The sequence below is a fragment of the Anopheles arabiensis genome, chromosome 3, assembly GCF_016920715.1.
Source record: "Anopheles arabiensis isolate DONGOLA chromosome 3, AaraD3, whole genome shotgun sequence".
Classification (NCBI taxonomy): Eukaryota; Metazoa; Arthropoda; class Insecta; order Diptera; family Culicidae; genus Anopheles; species Anopheles arabiensis.
The window spans coordinates 24,531,492-24,555,014 of NC_053518.1; the positions used below are offsets into that span (position 1 = coordinate 24,531,492).

General features: G+C 49.0%; 3 protein-coding genes across 9 annotated transcripts in view; 1 reads left to right on the forward strand and 2 right to left on the reverse strand.

Moving 5' to 3' along the window:
- The first annotated feature begins 918 nt into the window (after positions 1 to 918).
- On the forward strand, positions 919 to 2,898 carry LOC120902789 (glia maturation factor gamma). The gene is made up of 3 exons (XM_040311788.1): positions 919 to 1,117; positions 1,223 to 1,316; positions 1,473 to 2,898. The coding sequence occupies exons 1-3, from the start codon at positions 1,115 to 1,117 to the stop codon at positions 1,790 to 1,792; spliced, it is 417 nt and encodes a 138-aa protein (XP_040167722.1). The 5' UTR covers positions 919 to 1,114; the 3' UTR covers positions 1,793 to 2,898.
- On the reverse strand, positions 2,363 to 6,694 carry LOC120902788 (probable ATP-dependent DNA helicase HFM1). 2 transcript variants are annotated; one of them, XM_040311787.1, is made up of 2 exons: positions 6,481 to 6,694; positions 2,363 to 6,381 (listed from the first exon to the last, which is right to left on the reverse strand). In XM_040311787.1, the coding sequence occupies exon 2, from the start codon at positions 6,363 to 6,365 to the stop codon at positions 2,988 to 2,990; it is 3,378 nt and encodes a 1,125-aa protein (XP_040167721.1). In that variant the 5' UTR covers positions 6,366 to 6,381; positions 6,481 to 6,694; the 3' UTR covers positions 2,363 to 2,987. The 2 variants fall into 2 exon arrangements, with proteins under 2 accessions (XP_040167721.1, XP_040167720.1); XM_040311786.1 differs by having other exon boundaries at positions 2,363 to 6,386.
- A 1,606-nt stretch (positions 6,695 to 8,300) lies between these two features.
- The window catches only part of LOC120900337 (netrin receptor unc-5-like), a 55,888-nt gene continuing 40,665 nt past the window's right edge, over positions 8,301 to 23,523 (reverse strand). For all 6 annotated transcript variants that reach the window (XM_040307191.1, XM_040307194.1, XM_040307192.1 and 3 more), the window contains exons 9-11: positions 21,870 to 22,245; positions 15,444 to 15,550; positions 8,301 to 15,008 (exon numbers count right to left, since the gene is read on the reverse strand). In XM_040307191.1, coding sequence (XP_040163125.1) covers positions 13,603 to 15,008; positions 15,444 to 15,550; positions 21,870 to 22,245 — 1,889 coding nt within the window. In that variant the 3' untranslated portion in view covers positions 8,301 to 13,602. The remainder of the gene's footprint in view (positions 15,009 to 15,443; positions 15,551 to 21,869; positions 22,246 to 23,523) is intronic.

Below are 23,523 nucleotides of genomic sequence, written 5' to 3' on the forward strand. Positions count from 1 at the left end.
CACATTTCACTAATACACCTACCAGCAAAACACAACAAAACTTACGGGACATGTTGGCCATGGTTCTTCCCTGATCGGTAGCTTGGGCAGCGGTCTAATCTTGTTGCGCGCAACATTGTTGCTCGGAAACATATCGCTGAGGTGGTCTATGAATGTTGCTGGCAACATTTCTCTTTGACATTGTTTAGCGTCAAAAAATTGCCAATTAACAGCTCAGAGATTATTTTTTATCATTCACTTGTTGAAAACAACAAATAAAAACAAAATATACACCATAAAATGTATTATAAATGCTTGAAATCCAAATTTAGCGGATGTCAACAAAACGCACACTGCTGCTGTGTCATTTCATACACCCGATTACCATGACCAAGGTAAATAGAAAATGTTGCCAGACAAACATCAAATTGGATTGAATTTGGCATGCAACAAAGTTGCGCTAGCTGTCAAAATCCATAAATTTTGCCAGCAACAATGTTGCGCGCAACAAGATTAGACCAGTGCCTTAACTGCTTTCCGTTGATCGGTATATCGGCGCATGAGGACGAGGGCACATGCGTGCATTCTTTTATAGTGTCGCAGTCCCGTTTTTTATTGCCACACTCCTATCCATACTGGTTGATGGTTGTTTACAGAAAACAGGAAATCACACATCAAGATTAACTCAATTTGTAGCATTACCGAACTCCCAGCCACCAAGTTGTTTACATTTTTTATGCGTCCATGTGAGCGAAAGAGACGGTACGACAACGGTTGAAGAAGTGTTTGGTGCAAGGTGTGAGAGGGGAGCACAGAAGCTCACCTAGAAACGAGCACTGTAAGCGAGTAAAGGACGGCTAGAGAAAATGAGCGAGATGCAGCTATTTTCAAACGTCAAAAACCCTCGCCTTGTCCAACGGGTCCAAGAACAAGAAGACAACCAATACAAAACGGCACCGAACAAAACACAAACAAAGAATCTAGGCGAGGCGCATTCAAACATCGCCGCCCTTTCGTCGTACACTCTTTGGCAGCATAATTCCGCACTTGGTTTGTTCAAATTTCTCTCAACGAAACATATCGCTATTGGGTTTGTGCTGTGTTTGTGAGTGCTCGAAAGGAAACGAAAAACACGATGGTAAGTTTACATTCGCATTGAATGTAGGAGCGGCTGGTTCGCGTTTTCAAACCCCACTTAGTGGGCAAGATAATTGTACCTAATCATCCGTTTCCGCTTGACTAGACCGAAGCGCAGATCTGTGATATTAGCCCCGAGGCAAAGGAGGAGATCAGCAAGTTTCGCTTCCGACGCAACGCAACCAATACGGCATTGATTCGTAAGTACGCTCCGCCACGCCACGCCACACGGTGCTGTTATCTCGCGCTGTCGCGCGTTGCAGATGAATCATCATCTTCACTACGTAACGGTGCCGGAAGGGGGGGGAACTGTGCATGCTTTATTCTAACGAAACTGTGGGCGCCGTGTTTTGCAGTGAAAATCGACCGCGAGAAGCAGCTGGTTACCGTGGACGAGCTGCTGGATGACGTAGCGATCGAGGAGCTGCAGGAACAGCTGCCCAGCCACCAGCCGCGCTACATCATCTACAGCTACAAGATGGTGCACGACGATTCACGGATATCTTACCCAATGTGCTTCATTTTCTACACGCCGCGCGACAGCCAGATGGAGCTGTGCATGCTGTACGCGAAAACGCGCATGGCGCTGCAGCGCGAGGCCGACCTGACGCGCTACTACGAAATCCGCGAGCTGGACGATATGACCGAGGACTGGCTGCGGGAGAAGCTTCGATAAGCGCGTTTACCGGAAACGCGTTACAAAAGACGCAAACACACCTACACACACACCTATACACGCATTGCAACGACAGTACAGATTGGCCCCAGTTGAGCGAATGAGAAAAGAATTTGCCAAAAAATAAGAAAGACAAACTAAACGCCAGAAGAAAGTGGAAGCAATAATCGAGGGCCGTAACTCATGCCCACTACCAACCTGTATTTCAAACTCCGCTGTATGATAATCAGCTTTATCGGTGAAGCATATCCCAGCATTATAATATTAGTAGAACAGGGAGTTACGCATTTAGAGAGCTTATTGGAAGAGGTTATTGGTTGTAATTACCTCGGTGAACGCATACATACGATAAATAGTGTTATTACGTACCTTCCCCACAACAATAACAACAATAACGATGCAGGATGAGCAGCAGCAGGAGCCGAAGCAAACCAAAAGGACCACTAAAGGGCTTTTGCTGCAAAACTACAAGAGCAACCAACAATGCAGGAACTAAAAAGGGATAGATTTTGATCGTGCAACGACGATATTTTTGTGTGCGTGTGATAGAGAAGCTACTACATACCTATATAGCTGTATAGAAGCTCTTCCTTTTTATTCTATTATATTAGCCGAAGTAACTGTATTCCCACAGTAGCAGAGTGCATTTTCTTTCCATTTTCTTACGCCACGTGGCGTCTGTCTACACGACAAAAGACAAAAGTACAAGTACGCTACTGATAGTGTACGGTTTTGTGTGTGTTTTTGGGGGAGTAAACTTACTTAGTTTGATTTTGTTTTTCCTGTTTTTGAGTTGTTGTAAGGCTGTAAAAGGAATTGTAACGATTTCGACTGAAAAGGGCGTAGGAAGAAAGAGGAAACGAAACGGTAGTGATCGTAGGAAAGATCGATAGAGATAGTTCTTTTTTTTGCACTAGCATATCGCTTGTCTTACAGGGTTGAAAATAGCTTCTTCTTTTGTTGTATTCACAACAGGAATAAGGCAAGGGAGTAAATCCTTAAAAAAACCAGGCTTTGGATTTCATATTTTGACCGTAGTGTTTAGTTCACGTGTGTTCATTGCCGTGCAACGTGTATTATCAATAAATTGCAAAGTTTTGATACTATTCAATGTGAGCTACTGTGTTGTTACAGTAAGTAGGTAAAAGCATTCCACTAAGAACGGGTGGAAAGTGCTACTTAAAGTGCCAATTGGTCACTCTTCATCCGAGACAAACACATCCGCTGCCTTCCCTAGGTCAAAGTTCTTCCTTTTGGGCTCCTCCGCCCTAATAGCCGGCTCAACCTGAACCTCTACCAGCACGTCCGGAGGCGTACAGCAATCGGCCCGAAAAATGGTGTACCTTTGCAAGCAATCGACTATATCATCTACCGGGCTGCAAAGTGTAAAGTTAAGGGTGCATCTATCCGGTTGAAAAATGTACTCCAGCTCATCCGGTCGAATCGCTACAGGTGTAACGATACGCTTCGCTGCATTTTGGAAGTGTTTCTGCTTACTGTTTCCCATTAGCGAGGAGTGGGATATGTTTAGCGGTGCGAAAGCATGCGGCTTCCTGGGCGGTACCGTGGAAAAGGGTTTCAGGATGGAACGAAGAGGCTTTTGCAGCACGCGGCTATCGAGCATTGCGGAAATGTCGTTGCTCGTATCGGCTAGTTTAGTGGAATTGTTTGAAATCAATGTAGTATTGCCGACAGAGGTCCGAAACGCGACACTCTCATCGCAGCTTTCGTTCCACCTGCTCGTGTTCAATGGCATACGGGATGCTGCTCCTGGTAAGGGAAGCTTGTTTGGCAAGTCTACGGACACCTCGTGCGCGTTCGTCTCATTCCAACGCAAGCGCGATAGCTCCAGCGCAGAAGGTAAGGCGATCTTTTCCCCGCCAATCGCTGACTCGTTCAGCGACGTGTTGGGGAAGAAGTTTGTTATGGCCGTCTGGCGGTGCTTCACCACGCTCGGTGGCCGTTCCACCAGCCATAGCGTATGGGAACAGTCCAGCCCACACCACTCGTGGCAGATCAGGTGAGCGGAGAGCGATTCGATCGGGGTGCCGCTGCCGTCCTTTACCGGCAAGGGCCACGTGCAGCCCATCACCGGAATGCTTTCCACCGTGCAGTTGTCCACGTGCAGCAGCACGCGGTTGGACGAATCGCCAACCAGCATACAGAAGCTTACCGCTATCTCCGGATCGTAGTGCGTGTTGTTTTGTGCCACGGTACAGGTAAAGCTCGGCTGCCCGCTAGCAGCTCCCTCCACTTTGCACAGTTTGATCGTAAACTCCGGCAAACCGCTGACAAAGTTGACGATATCATTGCCGACCGGTGGCGGCTTCTTCACGATGCATTCAATTTCCCGCGGGTCCGAGTGGCGGATGGCCGCGAACGTTCCTTTGCCCCGCTCCGCCAGGTGGCGGGCAAGCCGTGGGCCAATCTGGCCCAGCTGCTTCGCCACGTACGGGCTGTCCTCCCAAAGCTTCGTCTGAAAGCACTGCAGCAGTGTGGCCGCACTGACGAGCGCCCGGAAGCATCCACCCTCGAGCGGATGATCCCTCTTGGCGGTTAGTATGCCGATCACGAACCGCGCAATGCGGCCACCGACGGTTACCATCTTGGCCGCCTCCTGATGCAGCCCGTGATCGTTGATGGGCAAATTACCGAACACAGCCTGCACCAGACAGTACACCTTTGTGCCCGTCGTACAGATGCGCCTTGGCCAGCGGAACCGTACGCCACCGGTCACATCGTCCCCTCCGTCACAGAACGACGCCGAAATGGTGGGTCCATTCAGCGTGTTGAGGATCTTTTTCTCCCCCTGCCGGCAGGTAAACTCTCCGAACTCGTGGGCACGCGTGATCAGGACGAGCATTTCGTCCAGCGTTTCCCGCCCTTTAAGGCCCTGCTGGAGCAGCTGCAGCGTGGGGAAGGAGAGCTGATTGCGGGCCATCAGCCGGCCACAAGCGGACGGAACGATCGCATTCGGGCGCTGCCTCACGATCAGTTCGTTCGCTTCGAGTGATTCGACCGTGTCGCAGCACAGCTTCTCGATCTGCTTGTCCAGGAGCCGCCCACCGGCCAGTTGGTAGTGCGCGGGGTTCGTCTGCGCGCGTACGTAGAAAAACGTCGACCGGATCCACTCCATCACGGCCGGCTGGTCGTAGATGATGCCGTGCGCTATCTCCGAGTTGAGCAGTTCCGGCAGCTTGCGGCGGAGCTGCGACTCGATGGGGGCCGTCTCGGTGACGACCCGCTGGTAGCGGGACGCATTCCCATCGGTGGTTAGTATGACGGCGACACCGTCCTCGCTGAATTCGGCCCGCCCTGCCCGGCCAACCATCTGCAGCACGTAGTTGTCGGTGTACTCTTTGCCGGTGTGGTTGCACGTGGACTTGACCACGACCAGGTAGGCGGGCAGGTTGACGCCCATGCAGAGGGTGCTGGTACAGCACAGGACCGCCAGATGGCCGGCCCGGAAGTGCGCTTCGATCTGATTGCGATCGTTGTGCAGCAAACCGGCATGATGGTAGGCGACACCCTTCGCCACACACTCCTGCAGCGTACGGTTGGCCAAATTGCCGGCCAGCTCGGCCAGTGCCGAGTCGGCGGGTGGACCAGCCCGTTTCACCGGTGATCGGTTGGCAAGAAATTTAGCCGTTGACTCGACGCTCCTGCGCGAAGTACAGAAGACGAGCGTCGGTTTGTGGGCCGAGTATTGCTCGATGATTGCCGGCAGCTTGTAGTTGAGGTTCAGCTCGAACTTGTACGGATTCGAAGCGCTCGGGAAGGAGAGCACGTGCCGTTCGATCCGGGTCGTGCGGTTCGTCTCGTCGAACGTGTACGGAACCACAGCTCTTCCATCACTCGCAAGCCAACGGGCAAAATCATCCACATTGGGAATGCAGGCGGATACGGCAATGAACCGAATCGACTGCAGCATCTCTCCACCGGGCGCGTCCACTCTCCGCAGCCTCGAATCGATATACTTCATGCGTGAGATGACGAGCTCCAGGTTGGCGCCCCGATCGCTATCGTTCATGATTTGAATCTCGTCAATCAGGCACAGCCGGATCGGTCGCAGCACGCAGGCCACGCTCTGGTCGTCCCAGTGGCGCGTAAACACTTCCCACTTTTCCGGCGTGCTCAGGATGAGCCGATGGTGGCTGAGCTGGGCCACATCCTCGACCAGATTGTCCCCATCGAACTGGATGCAGCTGAGCCCGTGCGGTGCGAAGCGCCCCTTCCAGTCTTGAAACTTTTCCGCACACAGTGATCGTGTTGGTGCGAGGTAAACGATACGATATGGGGCGTCCTTTGCCTGTGTGGAGAGTTTCAGCATTGCGAGCTCGAGGATCACCGTTTTGCCTGAGCCGGTGGGAGCGTTGACCACTATTGAATTGTCTGTTTGCAGGACGGTATTGGCGACGGCGCGCTGCACATTGTTGAATGCTTTTAGTTTTGGAAACGCGTCCCGTATCGACGGATCGAGATCGTTCAGTGTGAGCGTTTCTACCGGTTGCTTTGAAGGTTGTGCCTGTTCGGTGGGACTTTGGTGTGTTTTTGGTGAAGCTAGTTGCGCCATGGTTTAATTGGAATATCTAATCTGGGAGAAATAAAGGATTTCATTTGAAAAACTACCCAAAAGTTGTACACAATTGAAAACAAATAATTAAAATGTCGACAAAAATGTAAATTACCCAAAACACCTATTGGTCGCAAGTAGTGACAGTTGCACAATGGCAATCCACCTGCTCTGTGAAGCCCGCTGGTGCGTTGCTAGGCAACGGACGCTAAAGAACTAGCTTCGGTGGTGTGTGAAGTGGATTGCAGGCAGTAGACAGTGGTTTAGTAGTGTTGTGCGTGTTTAAAAGATGGCTGTATGTTTGTTTGTGTGTATGTGTGTTTTTCGCTGCCGTAAGTATTAGTCATACATTTAGGCTACTTTAGTCAACTATTTTGGCAATACGTGGACATATTTGTAGTGGTAGTGCAACTATTTCAACGTATGTGGTCGTGTTTTGATTTAATTGTGTATGCGTATTTAGTTTTGTATGTGCGATTTCTTTTCGGAATTCTATACAAACCGTGTGGTACCGTAACTGAATCTGTATCCTGGATTCTGGTTTTACTGTTACAAAAAACAATGACCAACGTCACGTTTTGTTGCTTACAAACGTACTGCGTCAAGAGCATGGGGATATCGGTGTGCTGTTCAACATGTCGTTAGAGAGAGAGAGTCATCCAAGGTTAAAAGATGGATACTTCTGAAATCGACTTCTTCAAACTGTTCCAGATCTTGGAATGTGTTGATTGTACAGACACCATTGGTCAGCTGCTCTCATATATTCCCTGAAGTATTCCCCTAGCTATATTGAGCAGAATAGCCAGGCCTTACCCGGTGGACGTTTCTACGTCATTTTGCCACCTCAGTTTGGCCCGGTCCTGGTTGCAGAGAACATTGGATTAGAAATTAGCATGACATAGATCAAAAAGGTACAGTCGTCAACCAGAACGATGCAATAACATGCCCGTCATGGGTTCAAGTCTAAAATGGACAGTCCCCCCGTAGCAAGGATTGACTATCCGGCTGCGTGGTAATGAATGAAGTCTCGAAAGCCTGTATAGGCCGGCATGTTCGCGTAGGATGTTACGCCAAATAGAAGAAGAAGAAGATCAAAACCTGCGACAATGCGTGAAAAAACAATTAAGGTGTCGCTGTAATCAGGAGTTTTCATTCAGCTGGTCTGACATATGTACGACACCAGACAAACTAACCCCAAAATGATTTTAATACACAAGGTTAGATGACGCCCGATGGAGCCACATTTAAGTGACAAGATGGCTTCTAAGCGTCTGACATCATTGGCATCATTGGACTTCGTTTCGGTCGGAGTGGTTTCGGACACTTCAGCAGTAGGCTAAAACTGATGTTTAGTAAGAAAAAAGCCTCCTGAAGTACCCCTAGAAGCATCCGAATCTTGTTAGATGAGGTTTTGCGTCCATCAGACATGAAGTATCTTAAATGAAATTCCACGTGTGAGCTTCCAATTATAACTCCTGGTTTCCATCGTTAGTGGCGAAGAATGAGGATCCCGGACACATGCCCCATCAATAAATTGTTGGACAGTGACAGGACGAGGCCCTGGGGAGCATTGCTATAACATACTAAATATGTATTTAAATTCCTCTCATTCGATGTTACAACTGTATGCGATGTTACAGTTAGAACGAACGAAGCATGATAGCGAAAATCGTACCTTAATGCTGCATAATCTGTACGAATAATTAGAGAAGGTTCCATATCATTCATTTTCGATGGGTTCAAAATAAGTTTTACATAGTGAGAGGAATCCAATCCGTTATTTTTCAATGGTTAGACCTAAATCACAACCACGGTTATTGAATCGCAACAGTAACGTCCACAACAATCCAAATTTCATCATTTTTACAATACTTACCCCTAAATCCACGCTCACCGTACGGATGCTTAAGAAAGAACGCCAAAAATCAACACGAATATGCTGTATAGTTTTCGATTATATTTTATAACAAATATATATATAAATGTGTTTGCCTCCACGGGCAGTATAGTAGATGTATATGTATATCAACCGTGATGGTAGCCGTATGCCTTACTATCGATTACACATTACAATTGGAAACTACTTACACAAGAATTCGAGTGTATATCTACACAAACGCACACGCCTGCCGAGTGATCTGTTCGCTCCTACGCAAAAGACAACCTCCGGATTTACAAAACTGCCCGAGCCAATTGTTCTGCCACTTCTCCTTCCATCTCTCTCTCTCTCGCTCTCTCTCTGTTCAGCTGACCAACATGTGTTTACGCATCGAGGCGCCACACACTTGTCACGCAGGCACTCACTCCAACCTTTCCGCCCGGTACACTTGGCCCTAGCGACCTAAGGCCGGTATCCTGACCATCCGTGTTCCGGTTCACTACCGATGTCGATTTAATTATGCTCATCGTGTGTCGAGTGCCATGTTCGTTACGCATCAACTGTCACACACCGAGACGGGAAACATTTGCCCAATCTGCCCTGTCCATTCTGTCTCCACTCCACTCCCTTTCCCTTTTCCGGAACGCTTCCATTAGGTTATTTGCACTATTTTGAGCATTAGTCGTGGATTCGCGAGCCCAACGAAGCCCGCATATTCGTGCATTCGAACCGGCCCGCGCTACCGTGTGGACCACTTTTTTGTGTTTGTTTGTGTATCGGTTTTAATCCTTACTATTGGTTCTCTCATCCTATCGCGGGAACTCCAGCGGGTTATGCCTGCCAGCACTCCATTTGCGCTCCAGCATTCGAACCACTAGGGAGGGGGTGGAGGTCGGTTTGGGACAGATATTTAATTTGAAAATATTATCCTGCCCGATACTGTCATCGATTATGGAAAATCGTCCATAAATCAATTCCCATCATACAAATGGTCCCCCCCACCAGAGCAAAGGGGGATGGGTGAAAAGGTTTTAAGCTAATGACTGCGCCGGGAGAAAAGCACCGAGAGAGCCACTGAGGCCGAACGTGCGGCTTCCGGTCCGGTCTTCCGGTCGGGCTGGCGCTGTCATAGGCACGGGCCCATTGTTCGAAAATGTGCTCTAATTGAATACATTTTAGCAATGGTAGCGCCTAGCATCAATGTATGCAAATGCATTGCGAAATAGTTGCGATTTTTTGTTGTTGCTGTTGCTCGTTTTAGACTAGGCCTAGGGAAAAAAAGGAAAATCAGGCCTTTTTTTTCGATACGCACACACCATTATCATCCCCTATTGATGGCAACCATTTGTGCTCTATGCCGAATCTACACAACTGGGGGGAACAAACAGCACACAAAAAAAAAAAAACAGAAATCAAACTAAAAAGCAGAAACAATTTTAAAATTGTATCCTTTCCCTATGGCAGAAATGACTCCCAGCCGTTCCCTGGAACTGCGCCCGGGCAATAGGCTACAGAGCAAAAAGGCGTAGAATGTGTGTGTGTGCATGCATTCCACAATTTATTGACAATTTATGCTCATATTTCTGTCGTCGGGATGCTTCTTTGTTTTACTCATTGTTGTGCATTGTGTTTTTGTGCATGTGTGTGCATTGTGTGCACAATGCGGTTGCGGTGCAGCCGATGCGCGCGCGGTGCGGTTTTACAATTAATTTCGTTTCCAGCTGAGTTAATTGCCACCGGGCGGGCGGACGGACGAGCAGACCGGAAGTGAGTGTCGGTGAATGGCGGGGACACGGGGGTATGCAAGCGAGCGAGATGCTGGTTGATTTGTAGCACGTGTCCCGAAAGGAAGCCACGCCAGGCGGTGGCTACCCACCGGAAGTAGAGGGGATTGGAAGCGAAATATGATGTTTGAGCAGAATACAATGCGGGGACGGTTGTATTCTTTCGTGTCCCTTTTCGGTATGTGTGTGTGCTGTCCTTGACAAATATGCGCTCAACCCAGGGGGATGGGCGGCCACTAGCCGCACCGTGCATGAAAGGACAATTCTAAACGAACCTCAAACTCTGTGTGTGAGGGTTCGTTAGTTATGGGGTGACCATTCCTGGGAAAGGGGGGAGGGTGAGAGTGAGTACCAGAGACAGAAGAAGAAGAAGAAGAGCACAATATGTATGGGAAACAAGTATTTTCTCTTGGCACTTGGCATTTGTGAAGTATTTAGCAGCATTGCTCTTATACAGTGTAATACAAGGTATTCTCTTTCCTTTTTTTTCTTCCTGGCGCATGTTTCTCATTTTTATCGTAAGGTTCTTTGAACAAATACACACACAGGTGTACGTGGACATACTTTTTACACATTACCTGCGATTTTTTCGTCGCTACAATAAGATCCACTCTTTTTATACATCATATTCCAGTGCCTAAACCCAAAATTTGTAACATACGGAACATGTCGCGTCTTGGTAAATCATTCTACTACAGAGTGTGATGGAAAGGAATGCGAAAATTCTTATTATTTTGTGCAAATACTTTACCCAACTTTTTGGCATGTTCTTGCGTTTATTAAGTCCTTTGAAGATAACTCACTAGATGGGAACTTATCCCACTTTGGGACAGCGTTTTGAATCTCAAAGACACTGCCTAACTCCAAAAACAATACTTGGTTCTCCAAAATAACTATATACACCTTGGTGTGTTGTTTTAAAGACAGAGTTAAGCAGCCAGGAAGAATGTTTGAAGTCAAATTGAAGGCTCTATTTTCATATCTGAAAATGGATGATTGAATTGAAAACTAATTTTCACATCAAAAACCTGTAAATCCTGTAAAGATATTGATGCAAATAAACCGAAACCGAAACGATAATCTATATTGATCTGTTGGGTTATAGTAATAAACTGGTCAGAGGACTCATTAAATTTGAAAATTGAATTGAAAAGATTTCCGCATCCCTTTCCGCCACACCCTGTAATGAGCTAGAAGACTAAAGTTTGAATTAGTACATCTAAAACATGAACTGCGAACGTACGTGCGTACACTCGATAGCGTTAAATTTAAAAGCATTGTTAAGAATAATCATAGAAACTAGAACAAAGGCAATTCCGGTTAAGTTCGATAGGGTAGAATTCGTTTTTGCTTGGTGCACTACACACTAGACAACTAATAATTTCAGCCGCAGTGGGCAGAGCGTTGATAGTAGAATAAGGGCTTTGAAGGAGAGTAATCGAACATAAAATATTTTGAATATTTTATCACCTCTTTTCCTGTCGTCTGTTTTAACGTTCACTGCTAAAGTATGGTACACCGATTTTGACTTCCAGGTGCACGTCTATCTATGGCAGCAACACTCTAGCATGATACCAAAGACTTTAATTACTAAGGAAACATTAGTGCTGAATGATTACATCTTGCGTGGCGGTGTTTCTCTCCGCCCAAAAAAAGTATGATAAAATCATCTTTAACATAGTTCACAACACTGGACGAGAAACGTACTCTAACGGTATGATTTTTCACTTACTTTCACATAAACTTTATACAGTACATAAACTCAATCGTATTTTTGTTTTGTTTTCTTGGGAAGGACACTGAAAGCGACACTGGCTGTGACAGTGTTGCACAACATATTAAGCTTTACATCTCGCTACTGGTACGAACTTATATCGAATAGTAGTACTTAGTGTAGATGTCATTCTATTCGCCACTCAACACCACCTAAAGGATCGGCAAGATCTGAATCCTCTCTAATGCAATGCGCGTGTGGTTCGATGTTTATCTTTTGGTATTTGACGTTTTTCAACAGAGCCTAACATTAGTGCACGCACGATGCAGGTTTGAACTGCGCGTAATTATCTTATTTCGCTTCGCCCGCTTTTATTTATACAGTTTTGTTATCAGTCTTATTAATTAATTCTATTGGGTTTTTTTTATATTCACTCTTGTTTTTTGTTTTCGTCTAAAAGGGATGCTGTGTTCTTTTGTTTGGAAATGCAAGGGAGATATCGATGTTATAGTAATGATGCGAAATAAAATAAAATACTATTACAGTGCGTAACACAGCTATGTGAACAGTTCGGTACAATTTTTGAATATATTCCAATATTATGACAAACGCCATGCAACGATTGAAAACAATGATACTGAACCTGGTATATGGTATAAAAAACTTTTTAATCTTTTTAAACTTTTTTAAGTTTATACCATTTCAATTAAAGAAAAAATATTGTTTAAAGTATTCGTTGACGTAAAAATGGCTATAATACTCTAAAAATGCAAAACTGTTAATAATATAAATGGACAAGATTTGAATTTGCAAGTCTTTGGAATTTGACTGCTATGTACCAAACATTTACAACTATTGTTTTTTTTCGCAACAACAAAATGTGTTGCCATAGCTGTGTTACGCACTGTAACGATTATGGTATCCAATTGGAGAAGATTGATAAGAAAGAAAGTTGTAGTATCATTAGCACCGCAACTGATATGAGTTTGGTGTGTCGTTCGATAGCTTGATAGACGGCAATGTTTCGTACAAAAATGCTGGATTGTTCCAATTCTTCTTCCGCGTGGTACTACTGGATGAACTTTTGCTTGATTTGAGCAATAGCTTACGTAGGATACGTAGTTGAGATTTACTGTGCGCATCTCTGTGTGTGTGAGAACATCTTAAGCAGCTACATTACATTGTACAGAGTGAAACAGAAAACGAAAACACAAAATCACCTTATGCCAGTCGTCTCAGCGTCCACGCGTCTTCTCCTTCCGCTGGAGTCTCGATGCTACTAGCGCTCTGAGCCAGTGTGTAACGTATGCATCCCGCCGGACGAGCACCAACACAACCACTGACCTTTCCGAGCTGAACCCTTTCGGCCTCTGAACTGGCTTCGAAAGGGCTCTTTCCTAAACGGACAGCATCGGACATCGGTGCAATTGCAATCAGTACAATGACGCCTTGCATCCGTAGCCGTGTCAGTGTCAGGGGTGGAGTGACAACCGACAACTACCCGACTGGCAGACGGGTTCGCTGGCTAGTTCGTCTGCGCGAGAGTGCCGGAGTTAATAACAGATTGTCCGATAGGATTGTCCAGTCCCGGATCGGGGGAGAAAGAGCGAAGAACAGTCAGGGTGGGAAAAAACAGGGACGTAACAGGACGGACAAACCGTTCCGCAGAACAGAGCCCGTGTGGCTGTCAGTCAATTTCTCCGCACCCTTCTTCGGCTGGCGCAACACACTGACAAGGCGGTGCGGTGTCCGTTTGGTTGATAATGAATTATAAATATTTATAAAGAGTGACTTGACCTACTATCGCAGCCATCGCTTGGTTATTCGTTAGTTCTGGGCTTCCCCGTGCAGCAGGACTTCCTACACCCACGGGGCCGCCGGCTGGATCTGCTCCAGTATCGCCACCGCATCCGGTCGCTCCATCGTGCGGCAGATCTCGATCAGCTGCTGCAGCGCGTTCAGGTCGCGATTGCGACACTCCCACAGGTCGAGGATCTGGTCGGTGGGTGAGGGCCGGGTCGCAAAGTACGTCAGGTACCGGTCCACGTTCAGGTGTGCGGCGAGCATGCGCCAATCGTTGCGCTTCTGGGTCGGCGGATCGAGACACCGGCACAGCTTCCGCTTCACGTCCTTCGACAGCCGGAAGCGATCGGTCGCGAGCAGGTTGGTGTTGTGATCGCCCGACCCAACGCTACAGATCGTCATCGTTTCGAACGAGCTGGAGGAGTGCTGACAGTGGCGCCCATCCTTTGCCATCGGCACGAACGAGGAGATGCTGAGCGTGGCCGGCACACCGATCGCTGTCAGCCGCTCGTCTAACCCTTGGGGGACATCCTGCGACGCCTGCACCACGATCTTAAAGTCACACTTGTCGTGCTCGGTCCGGCACAGGGTAAAGCTGCAGTGCAGTGCCGTACAGGCGCTGTTCCACACGTGCGAGAACGGTATCGTTTGCCGCTCGCTCGAGCTTTTCGCCCGCCAGCCACCGACGCACTGCAGGTCGATGTTCAGCCCGGCCTGGCCGACGTCCGCAAAGTGCAGCGCCGTGCTGCGGCCGAGCAGGACACCGCCGATCTCCTGCTCGCAGTGCCGGCAGCGCTCCTCCGCCCCCGGGTTATCCTCCACGATGTACACGCGCAGGCTGACGTCGGAAAACTCGGGCACGGTCGACGGGCCGCAGATGAACAGGCGCAGCCTTTTGCACGCCACCCGCTCCTGGATGTCGGTGGCCGATTCGCCCACCAGTACGTACTTGCCGAACGTTTCCGTCAGCACGTACGCGTACCGCTTGTCGATCTGCACCAGGGCGGGCGTGTTGAGCGTCTCCTCGCCGATCGTCACGACCTTGCACCAGGGCGTTACATTGTCCGGCGCGCTGTACAGCGAGAACGCCCAGTCGGACAGGTTCTCCGCGCAGTGGGGCAGCTGCATGACGATCGGTTTGTTTACCTTCGTGTCGACCGGGCCGCAGAACACGACCGGGCTGAGGTAGGTCGAGCGCGGCCCGGTCGGCACCGGCACGTGGTGCTTGTCGTCGCGCACGATCGACAGCGCCACGCTGTGCCGCTGGTGCTTCGGGATGGCGCCCTCGGGGATTAGCAGCGCGGTCGAGTAGGTGGCGAGCCGGAGCAGGGCGCCGGCGGGCGTTAGGGTCGCGTGCGTCACCTCCGCGCCGCGGAACGGCTCCTCCACCAGCGTGGTCGGGCGGATGGCGGGCGAGCTGCTGGGCGGGAGCATCGGCGCTTGGTCGTAGGTGGAATCGGCCGCTGTTGTTTTTTGTTGTGTGTGTTGGAGGAGTTGGAGAAAAGCCAAGGTGTCAAAGCGTGCCGAGAGTGTACAAAATGTTGCCGTTAGTAATTAGTATCACAACCCGTGTAGCTGTCACCCGTGTTGTGTGACACAATTGTGACAGGTTACACTCATTCGGAGAGTTCCGAGCTACTACTCCGAGTTCCGGGTAGTAGGGGGTAAATGGGCTACAGGTAAAAGGTTCTACTGCCTCTCGACCACGTCAATCAATCGGATGTCAAATTGAGACAAGCGTTCTGTGCTGGCAAATTGATCACGATCGATTGAGTGGGGGGTACACGTCGAGGGGTAGTAGTGCAAGTCGGAGGACAAGGCTTTAGGAGCAACGAATCAATCGTTCACCGAGACCGGCGCCATGACCTGGCCACGCACTGGCACTGACTACTACTTACATGTGTTGGTCGATGTCTCGAGCGACTCCACGCTGCACACGCGCTTCGAATAGGTGGACGACGAGTATGATTCATTGATGCTGACTTTGTCCAGCGGGTAGATGTAGCTGCGAGAAAGAAGTGAAGGAAAATGAATGCACGGGATGCAGGACGCAGCGGTGCACAAAAGTCCATTTATGGGCTGACAGGTTTTCAAAACGTTCGGGATATGGGGGGGAAGGTAGGTAGACATCGCGAACTACAGAACTTGGCCGCTCGGGAGGATCAGTTTGGTGGTCAGCAAACAAGGCGGGGGCACGTGAACGAGAACCGTTTTGTGCACGATCTCCTTTTTTTGCTGCTCGGGTGATGGGTCAATTTCGGGGACCACAGTCAGGTAGGCCCCCCCGTGCGGGAGGCGACCCGAGCGTTTTGGAACTGCGATGGATGGAGCCCATAAATTACACTCCAGTCCCGCTCGTGGCATTAGAACGCGCTGGAGTTGTCACATGGCGGCGGCAGCCAAACAACCAAACCGACGAACGAACCAAAAAAAAAGACGAATGGAGTGGTCAGTCTGTAGAATGGTTTGGTGGTGTTTGCCTTTTTTCCCCCTTCTTCTACGCGGTCTCTCTCTCGCTATTGAAAGTGTGACCACAGCGACGCAACCATTTGGTACACTGGAAGACTGATGTTAAACATGGCGGTAAACAAACGAGTTAATGGTAATGAGGTGTCAGTATAGTTGAATTATGTGACATAGATTAGTTCGCTTTCCCGCGCGGTGCCCTTCCGCACCTATGTGTGTGTGTGTGTGTGTGTGGTTCAAATGACACCGAATGTGTGTGTCTGTGTCCGTCCGTTTGTCCTAGGATATAATCACGACTCCTCCACGGCCCCAGGTTGGGAGGTTCGCGGAGGTTTTTTGAAGTTTTGGAATTGGATTGATACAATCGGACGACCGAAAGGTTGTGGTGGGATGGGATGGGACCATTGGAACACCCGGCAGTCCGGGTGCTGGATGCGCGTGCGTGGGTGGGTTTTGTGAGGTAAAAAGCAAATTTGCATAAATCCTGGTAACTCGTGACCATCTAACGAGCTGACTCCGTAACTACACTCCGACGGTCGGTTGTGGCCGCTCCGGACGACGGATGGAATTCCAGTTCCGAGGTCAAATTACCGAAGAGTCTGAAAAGCTGAAATCTGAGCCTGGGGTACTCTGGTTCGGGCTGTCTCGGGCCCGCGTAACCGGTGGGTGATATAGTAGGTTGCCTTTTTCTCCCCCACCAGCTCCAATCCCGCAACACAACAAGGGACAAAGCTGTGTTCACGCGCGTTCGGAGCGCGAGATCGATGGGAACACATCACACCAATATGGGTATTTTTTGCCATTCCATCTTCTCCTCCTTCTTCTTCTCCTTCTCCCCGCCTCGTTAAAGACATGTCCACTACTGCCCCTTGCCATTCGCGTTGCGCCGGGGCGATCAATAATTTTAATCGCCACTTTAGAGCGTGTTTCGCGTGTTAACGAGACACCGGCTTCGGGGTGACTGCCGTTTTGGACATTTCGCGCGAGAAATATGACCGCGTCATAAAAGGATGAAATTAAGACACCTCTCTCCCCCCCCCTCCCTTCCCATTGTAGACACGAAGACTGGTCAGTGTGCAGGGCCAGGAATTCAGACATTTCAGTCACGTTCAGCGCGAGGCCCACATACGCGCACCGGCCTTACGGTTACGCCATTTGGCCAAGCGTGGCTGGCTCGGGAACGCGGGTAATTGGCGCGACGAGGGCGCGAAATTTATTGATTAATCACCCGAGCGCGACTTTGCGCCGTTCTTGGTCGGACCAGGTTTTTTGGTCAAATTCGCACATCTCGCACGCTCTCCCATATGTGGCGCATTTTGCAACGGGGGTTTTTTTTGACGCACAGAGATATTCACATTTTTGACACCTCATTGATGGCGCATTAGCCGTGTTTGGCAAGTCCGTCGAACAGGACGGTTGTATTTGGGTCGGCAGCAACAGCTGCTTCCTGCCTACACACACACATGGGAGGCGCACGGCGTTAGGCGTTGAATTTAGAACGAGCTGAATGCCCGCGGAATGCCGGATTGTGGGCCCCATAAAGGACTGATCAAAGTGGAAGCTCTCCTCAAGTCCCGGACGCATTGAAATGGCTCTTTGGCCGGCGGAATTCATTAGTGTGGGTTTGTGCGGCGTCTCGCGCGCGCCCCTAAGTGCCCGGAATTTGACTTCCGCCGTAATCAAAACGAATGTCCACCGGCTTCTTCTACCCGTGGGCGAAGAGGGCGTGATTAAAATGAATGAGCCATAAAAAGCCTACCGTGAGCAGCGTCTGGTACGCACCACACACAAAAAAGAGCAAGTGCCGCCGAGTGCTGCTGCCTTGTTATATACGGCTGCGAAGGGGACACACTCACTTTGATGCCAGGCGTTGCGGGTCCCCGTCATCTTCAACTGGTGTGTTGATATGCCCCGGCATTTATCTTCCCTCGCACCGGGCCTGACTGATGACGGATGGCTCTGATTACTCAATTAGTACGTCCCCGAGACCGGGTGATGGTGGTGGTGGACGGCAGCATCAAGCGGGCATTGGAAGCGCGAAAGCAACAGTGTGTGGGTATGCTCTCGGTTGCGTTTGATCGGCAGGTTGCGTTGTAATTACACCGCAACGAGTTTTATCACCTTTCCGCACAGGCTAGTTAGCGGGCGAGTGACCCAGTGCAGATGGCCCGCCGCCAGGTCTTAGATGTTCTGGGCAGCAAGGGCATGGGAAGACAAACAGACCTTGGGCCACGTACGCTCACACAACTCTCTGTGGCCGATCTTGTAACACGCGGCAGGCAAAGGCGCGGATCGATCTTATTTGCGCGCTGGGCCCTATCTTCTCGCTGGCCGCGACCTACGTCGATGGTGAGTTTTATGACCACCCTGCGCGTGTGTGTGTGTGCTGTAAGGTTATTGCGGAGTGATAGACACCGCCGCAGCCACACGCAGCAGCACATCAACTTCGAGCGAGAAAGCGCATTCGCGCTCAGCGTAATTGGATGTGGTTATTTACAGAAACATCAGTCATCGGTGCGGCGGTGCAGCGTCTTCTATCGGGAACTGGCAGTGGCGGATGATGGCGGTGTTATTTTATGCGGTTATTAGGTTTATAAATTTCCGCGAACGAGCAAGCAGCAGAAGCAGCGTGGTCGTTGCCGTCGTTAGAGCTGGGGCTGGCTGGCGGTACTACGGGGAGCGATTGTTGATTGTCGGCCGGCAGTTCTGGTTGGCGGCTGATAATGCTGAGCTGAACGGGGTAACGCGCGCTTGCGTTTTGGCTCTTTTTCTTGTTAGGGCGGCGGCGGATGCACTTTCAAAACATCGCGCGCGCCCGGTGACTTCATATTGACGGGACGGGCGTTGGGGGCCCTCGGATGGAACATAATTTAATTTATTAGATGTTTATAGGTTCGCCTTTTTAGTGGCTCAAACGGTCTCGGGCGGAATGATCTGCACCGTTGAGGAGCTACGGTTGTAATTGAGATGTCACTTGCTTATGGCCACTTTCTTGCCTCAATGTCTGTGTGGTGTCTCTTGGAATAATGGGGATTTCTTTCCCCCGGTTTACAACGGCCAATCAAGCCAGGCGCTTATAAGGTCCACTAAAAAGTCAAATCCCTCTCCCGGGGACGGTTATGATATGTGTAGCGGGGAGGGAGCGGAGTGTATGTCTTCAATTACTTGTACCGCCCTTTATTTTCCTCGGTAGTGATTAAACTATTAGTGACATACTGTTAATAAGAAAATGTGCCTTAAGTAACGTAAACCGGTGTCAAAAGTTAAACAGCAAATAGCCTCGAGGGGTTGCGTTGTGCGAGACGCGCGCGAGTGGAGGCTTTGCGTAAGAAGTACGAAAAAAACACACTACACGAATTTACGACATTACTCTCCACCACTAGCCAACCCGAGGTCCCACTCGAAAGGCTCAGGTTAATCAAACATGGCAATTAGATTTCCTTTCGGGCTGACCCGCGTACACTGGCTTGTTGCCCACTGGAAAGGGGGCCGCAATGAAGGGGGGATATTCGATGGGGATGCCCGATAGGGCGAAACCAATTTCACAGCCCTACCCCTGTGGCTAGAGGCAGCAAGAGGGGGTACGATCCGGTACAATCGGCAGTTTTAATTTAAATTCAAAGCAAGCAAGCGAGCGAGCGGACATTTCCAAGCCTACGACTCATTTATTTCTGTCGGTGCAGTTTCCTGGCCTAGGCCAGGAGAAACAGAAATCAAATATGCCAGCGGGGGCAGTTGGCGTTACATGGCAGCACCGGCGCACCGGTCACGGAATTTCGCACCGACACCCTGGTGGCCTATTTTCTAAGACGGCGGTACCTCGGTTACTCCAAGGCGCGCACTATAGCGCGGAGAGCCCGGCGGGTGTTGCCAGTGTGTGCGCGCGCGCGGTGGTATCTAATTAAAGTATCTATTTATTCAAGTTAACATGCAATCCCTCGCCCGGGCACGGCGGGGCTGTTGATTGTAAGTGAACGCGGGGCGTAAGATTAAGACAAGCTCAAACTATCCCCGGCGAGTTGGTGGTGCGTTGTACGCAAAAAAACAAAAAGACAACAACCAGGACCTGGTGGGGACATGATGGCGTCTCTTCTCCTTCACGGTCAATAGGCTGCGCTGTTAGTGGAACGGATAGAGCGCAAAAACAAGCTTGACCGTAGCTGAAAGACGGTTAATTTGTTTTTATTTCTACTGCTTTGCTGGCTCTTGGCTTTCTTCTTCCCGTCGTCAGCGGTGGTGCGCCCCAGGTCAGGTTGTGCAGTTTGTATGCAGCTGCTGCAGTTTTGCATCAGCAGGCCGGTGTACTACACCACCAAGCCCACGAGGACCCACGGGACTGTCTGGGATAGATTAATGCACCGGCTCCGCATGACAAATGTCGCAATTACAACCGTAAATTATTATTAATTGAATCAGATCACCGCGTATTGAAGATTAGCATGCGCACTGCGAATGGGTTAGACTGTGCACTATCGAGATCTAAGTTTCTCACGGTCTTGCGGGACACGTGCGAATATTAACGGAAAGGGGGAAAAAGGAAGACAAACAAGCAGCTTCCCAGCAGTTGGCCTAGTTCACTCGGGCTGTCAGAACGAATCGCGACGTATCGCTACTGTTTATTATTATATCGCTCGTTGTCTGGCCTGTGTTGTCTTCGTTTTGCCCGTGGAGCGTATGTGTCAGAACGTTTGAGCCGATGAGTTACGGCAGCGCTAGTAATTGAACGCCATTTATCAAAGCCACTAAACGCAATCCAACAGCGTAGCGGGGGGAGCGATGCAGTTGTGCAATGAGTAGCAAAATTGCAACCGAATGGCATTCAATTGAATAATAATGTCGAGTTTGACGGCCAACCACGGCGAGAACTGCGCGTTTCTCTCGCTGCACTGCAGGGTAATTAAACAATTGTGCAGTGATCCAGTGTGGATGGCGCCTTCCTGGTTTTAAAGGGCTCTGGGATCAAAAGGAAACACGGCAGCACCACACCACACGGGCCGGTCAATATGATGGCGATAACTCACTGCACTGAAAGTGCACGCAAATGCAGCGGAATAGTTCCGCTTGCGTCAGTGACAAGTGGACAAGCGGTTTTGCAAAATTGGACAGCTTCAACGTGAACTTCAGAACTTCCCGCTGCGGTTGATAAAGTCTTGGGGATTGAATGAAATGCAATAATTAAATTAATGACAAGCAAACTCTAGCTGTGGCACGTCCACGTTTCGAGCATTGGGAATTTGAAACCTCTGTGTGTGTGTGTGTGTATGTATCTGTGTAATTGTGGTAAAGCGCATATAAATTGATCTAAATTCCTCCAAACGACTTTTCCCCACGAAGGCCAAGCATGACAAACGCTTTCGGGCAAACCGATGAGAAGATTTTGCGAAAACTTTTCCTTCTTGGCTGTGTCTGTTGCCATCGCTGACGCGCTGGCAAGAATCAGGGAAAAGGTCAATCCCCTGCTACCCACTTCCCCTTCCCCTGCTCACCCCCGGGTAATTAGTACGTATTTGTCGTGTCGCAAAAGAAAACTGGAATCTCACGCTATTTAATTGATGGCAAGGACAGAAACCGTTTGGGCACGTAATTGAAACCGAAACCCGGGGGGCGAGGAGGCTCGTTCTTACTTGTCCCACTCCTAACGCCACCCAAACCCATCACCCACTGGACCATTTATTGTTGATTGTGGAAATTAATCACACGTCCTTTTGGCAAATTTCTTCGGCATTCGGTCGGATTTTCTTTTTTCCACCGAAGATGGATCGAACACGAAATGGGCTGACCACCGCCATGGAGATGGGAAATGATTCTGATGGGAAGGGGAGAGGGATCGAGGGCGTGGGTGCTGTGCTTTTACTTACTTATTGCACAAATGGGGCACGTCGTAATGGTGCTCGGAATTGGACCGTGGCAAAGGCAATGACGATTTGAGGCCCCCGATCGGAAGGGTTGGCGCTTGCTGCGATTGGCACTGGGGATGAAGCTGTCCGTGTCCGGTGGCTACCGGCCCGAGCAGGCTGCTGCCGTGCTGGTGGTGCAGCGAAGACAGATGATGATGATGCTGCTGCTGCTGCTGCTGTAGGTGGTGGTGGTGGTGTGGGTGATGACCGGCCAGATGGGGCTGGAGGGACGCTGTCATCGGGTACTCGTAATTGATGGGGCCCGTGTTCTGCGTCAGATCTGGCTGGAAATGGGTCAGCTTTTTGCTCTCGTTGGCGAAATATTCGGTCGGCATTTCTGGCGAGGCAGGAGGCAGCCGGGTGGGAGAAAGAAACAGAACGAGAAAAATGGCTTTCGTTAAATCAAATGTGAGACTATTGGGTTTTATTGCACGTAAAATAGAAGCCACAGATGTGGAGCGCTTCGTTTTGCTGATAAGCTTTGATGAAGGTCCATTTTGCCAGTGGTGAATGGGGGTTACTCGAAGAAGATATAATAGAAAAGAAAAAAAAAACACTATCTAAAATGGATCAATAGATTCTAAGCATTGCTGTGCGTTTAATACGATCGCTTGAAAAGTTTATAATGAGTTCCGGAAAGCATCAGGCAACGTGCGCGCACCCTCCACGCACAGCATCACTTCAAACCTTAGCGGTAGAGCCAACAATGAATCGGTGTAGCTTTCCGCATACCATCTGCCGTTGATGGAATCTGAACGGGTGCGAATAGGTTAATTGCCCGAGCGCAAGATGAAAGCGAACAGAAATTACCCCCGAAATGGAGGTAATTTAGGGTGATTATTTCAAGCTCTTAATGATTCTGGAAGGAAGTTTGCTACAGCATCTGCAGCGCGGTTTCACTTTCTTAATGTGATTGTGGAGCGTGATCAGAAGGAGTTTAAAGGAATTGAAAGAGCAGAGAAGAAATAAAAAAAACATATCAAATCGGGCTAAACTTGAAAATGACTCTTTTGACCCACTGGTGCAATTTGAAATGGGAAGCATTTTAATTATAGGATACGCTTTTAACGTAATATTCATGCTATTAAATGCCAATAAAAATGAACATTCAATCTTCTAAAGTGTGCGTTTTGTTGAGCAGCTCGCCGACAACAGCGATACGGAAACATCTTTCTTCATATTTCTCGAACAATTATAATTGAATTCAAGACTACATTTCATTACTGCAATCGATCATTCGATCGAGCCTTCAAGTCATACATTTCAAATCACGTTTTAATTGTGTGCAAATGTGATAAGAATGGCCAACTCTATATTTCAAAGTCATTCGTTTGAGTTCACAGTTGGTCAAACTAGAGCTCCAATGTGCTGTTACGCTAGAAAGCAATTTATCATTCCTTATCAGTTCAGCGAATGAGAACTGTAGCGCCATTTGTGTTGTTGGCTACAGTCCCAAAATAACGTTCTTTTTATTTTTTCTTGTTTTTCTTGTTGAAGTATCCCGATCCTTAGAACGTTCTAACGCCAGTCAAGTGTGCTGAACAGATTGCTGTTTCATTATCTCAAATACAACGAGTTTTAGTGCTGTTCAACTCGCCCCGAAACTCTTAATTAA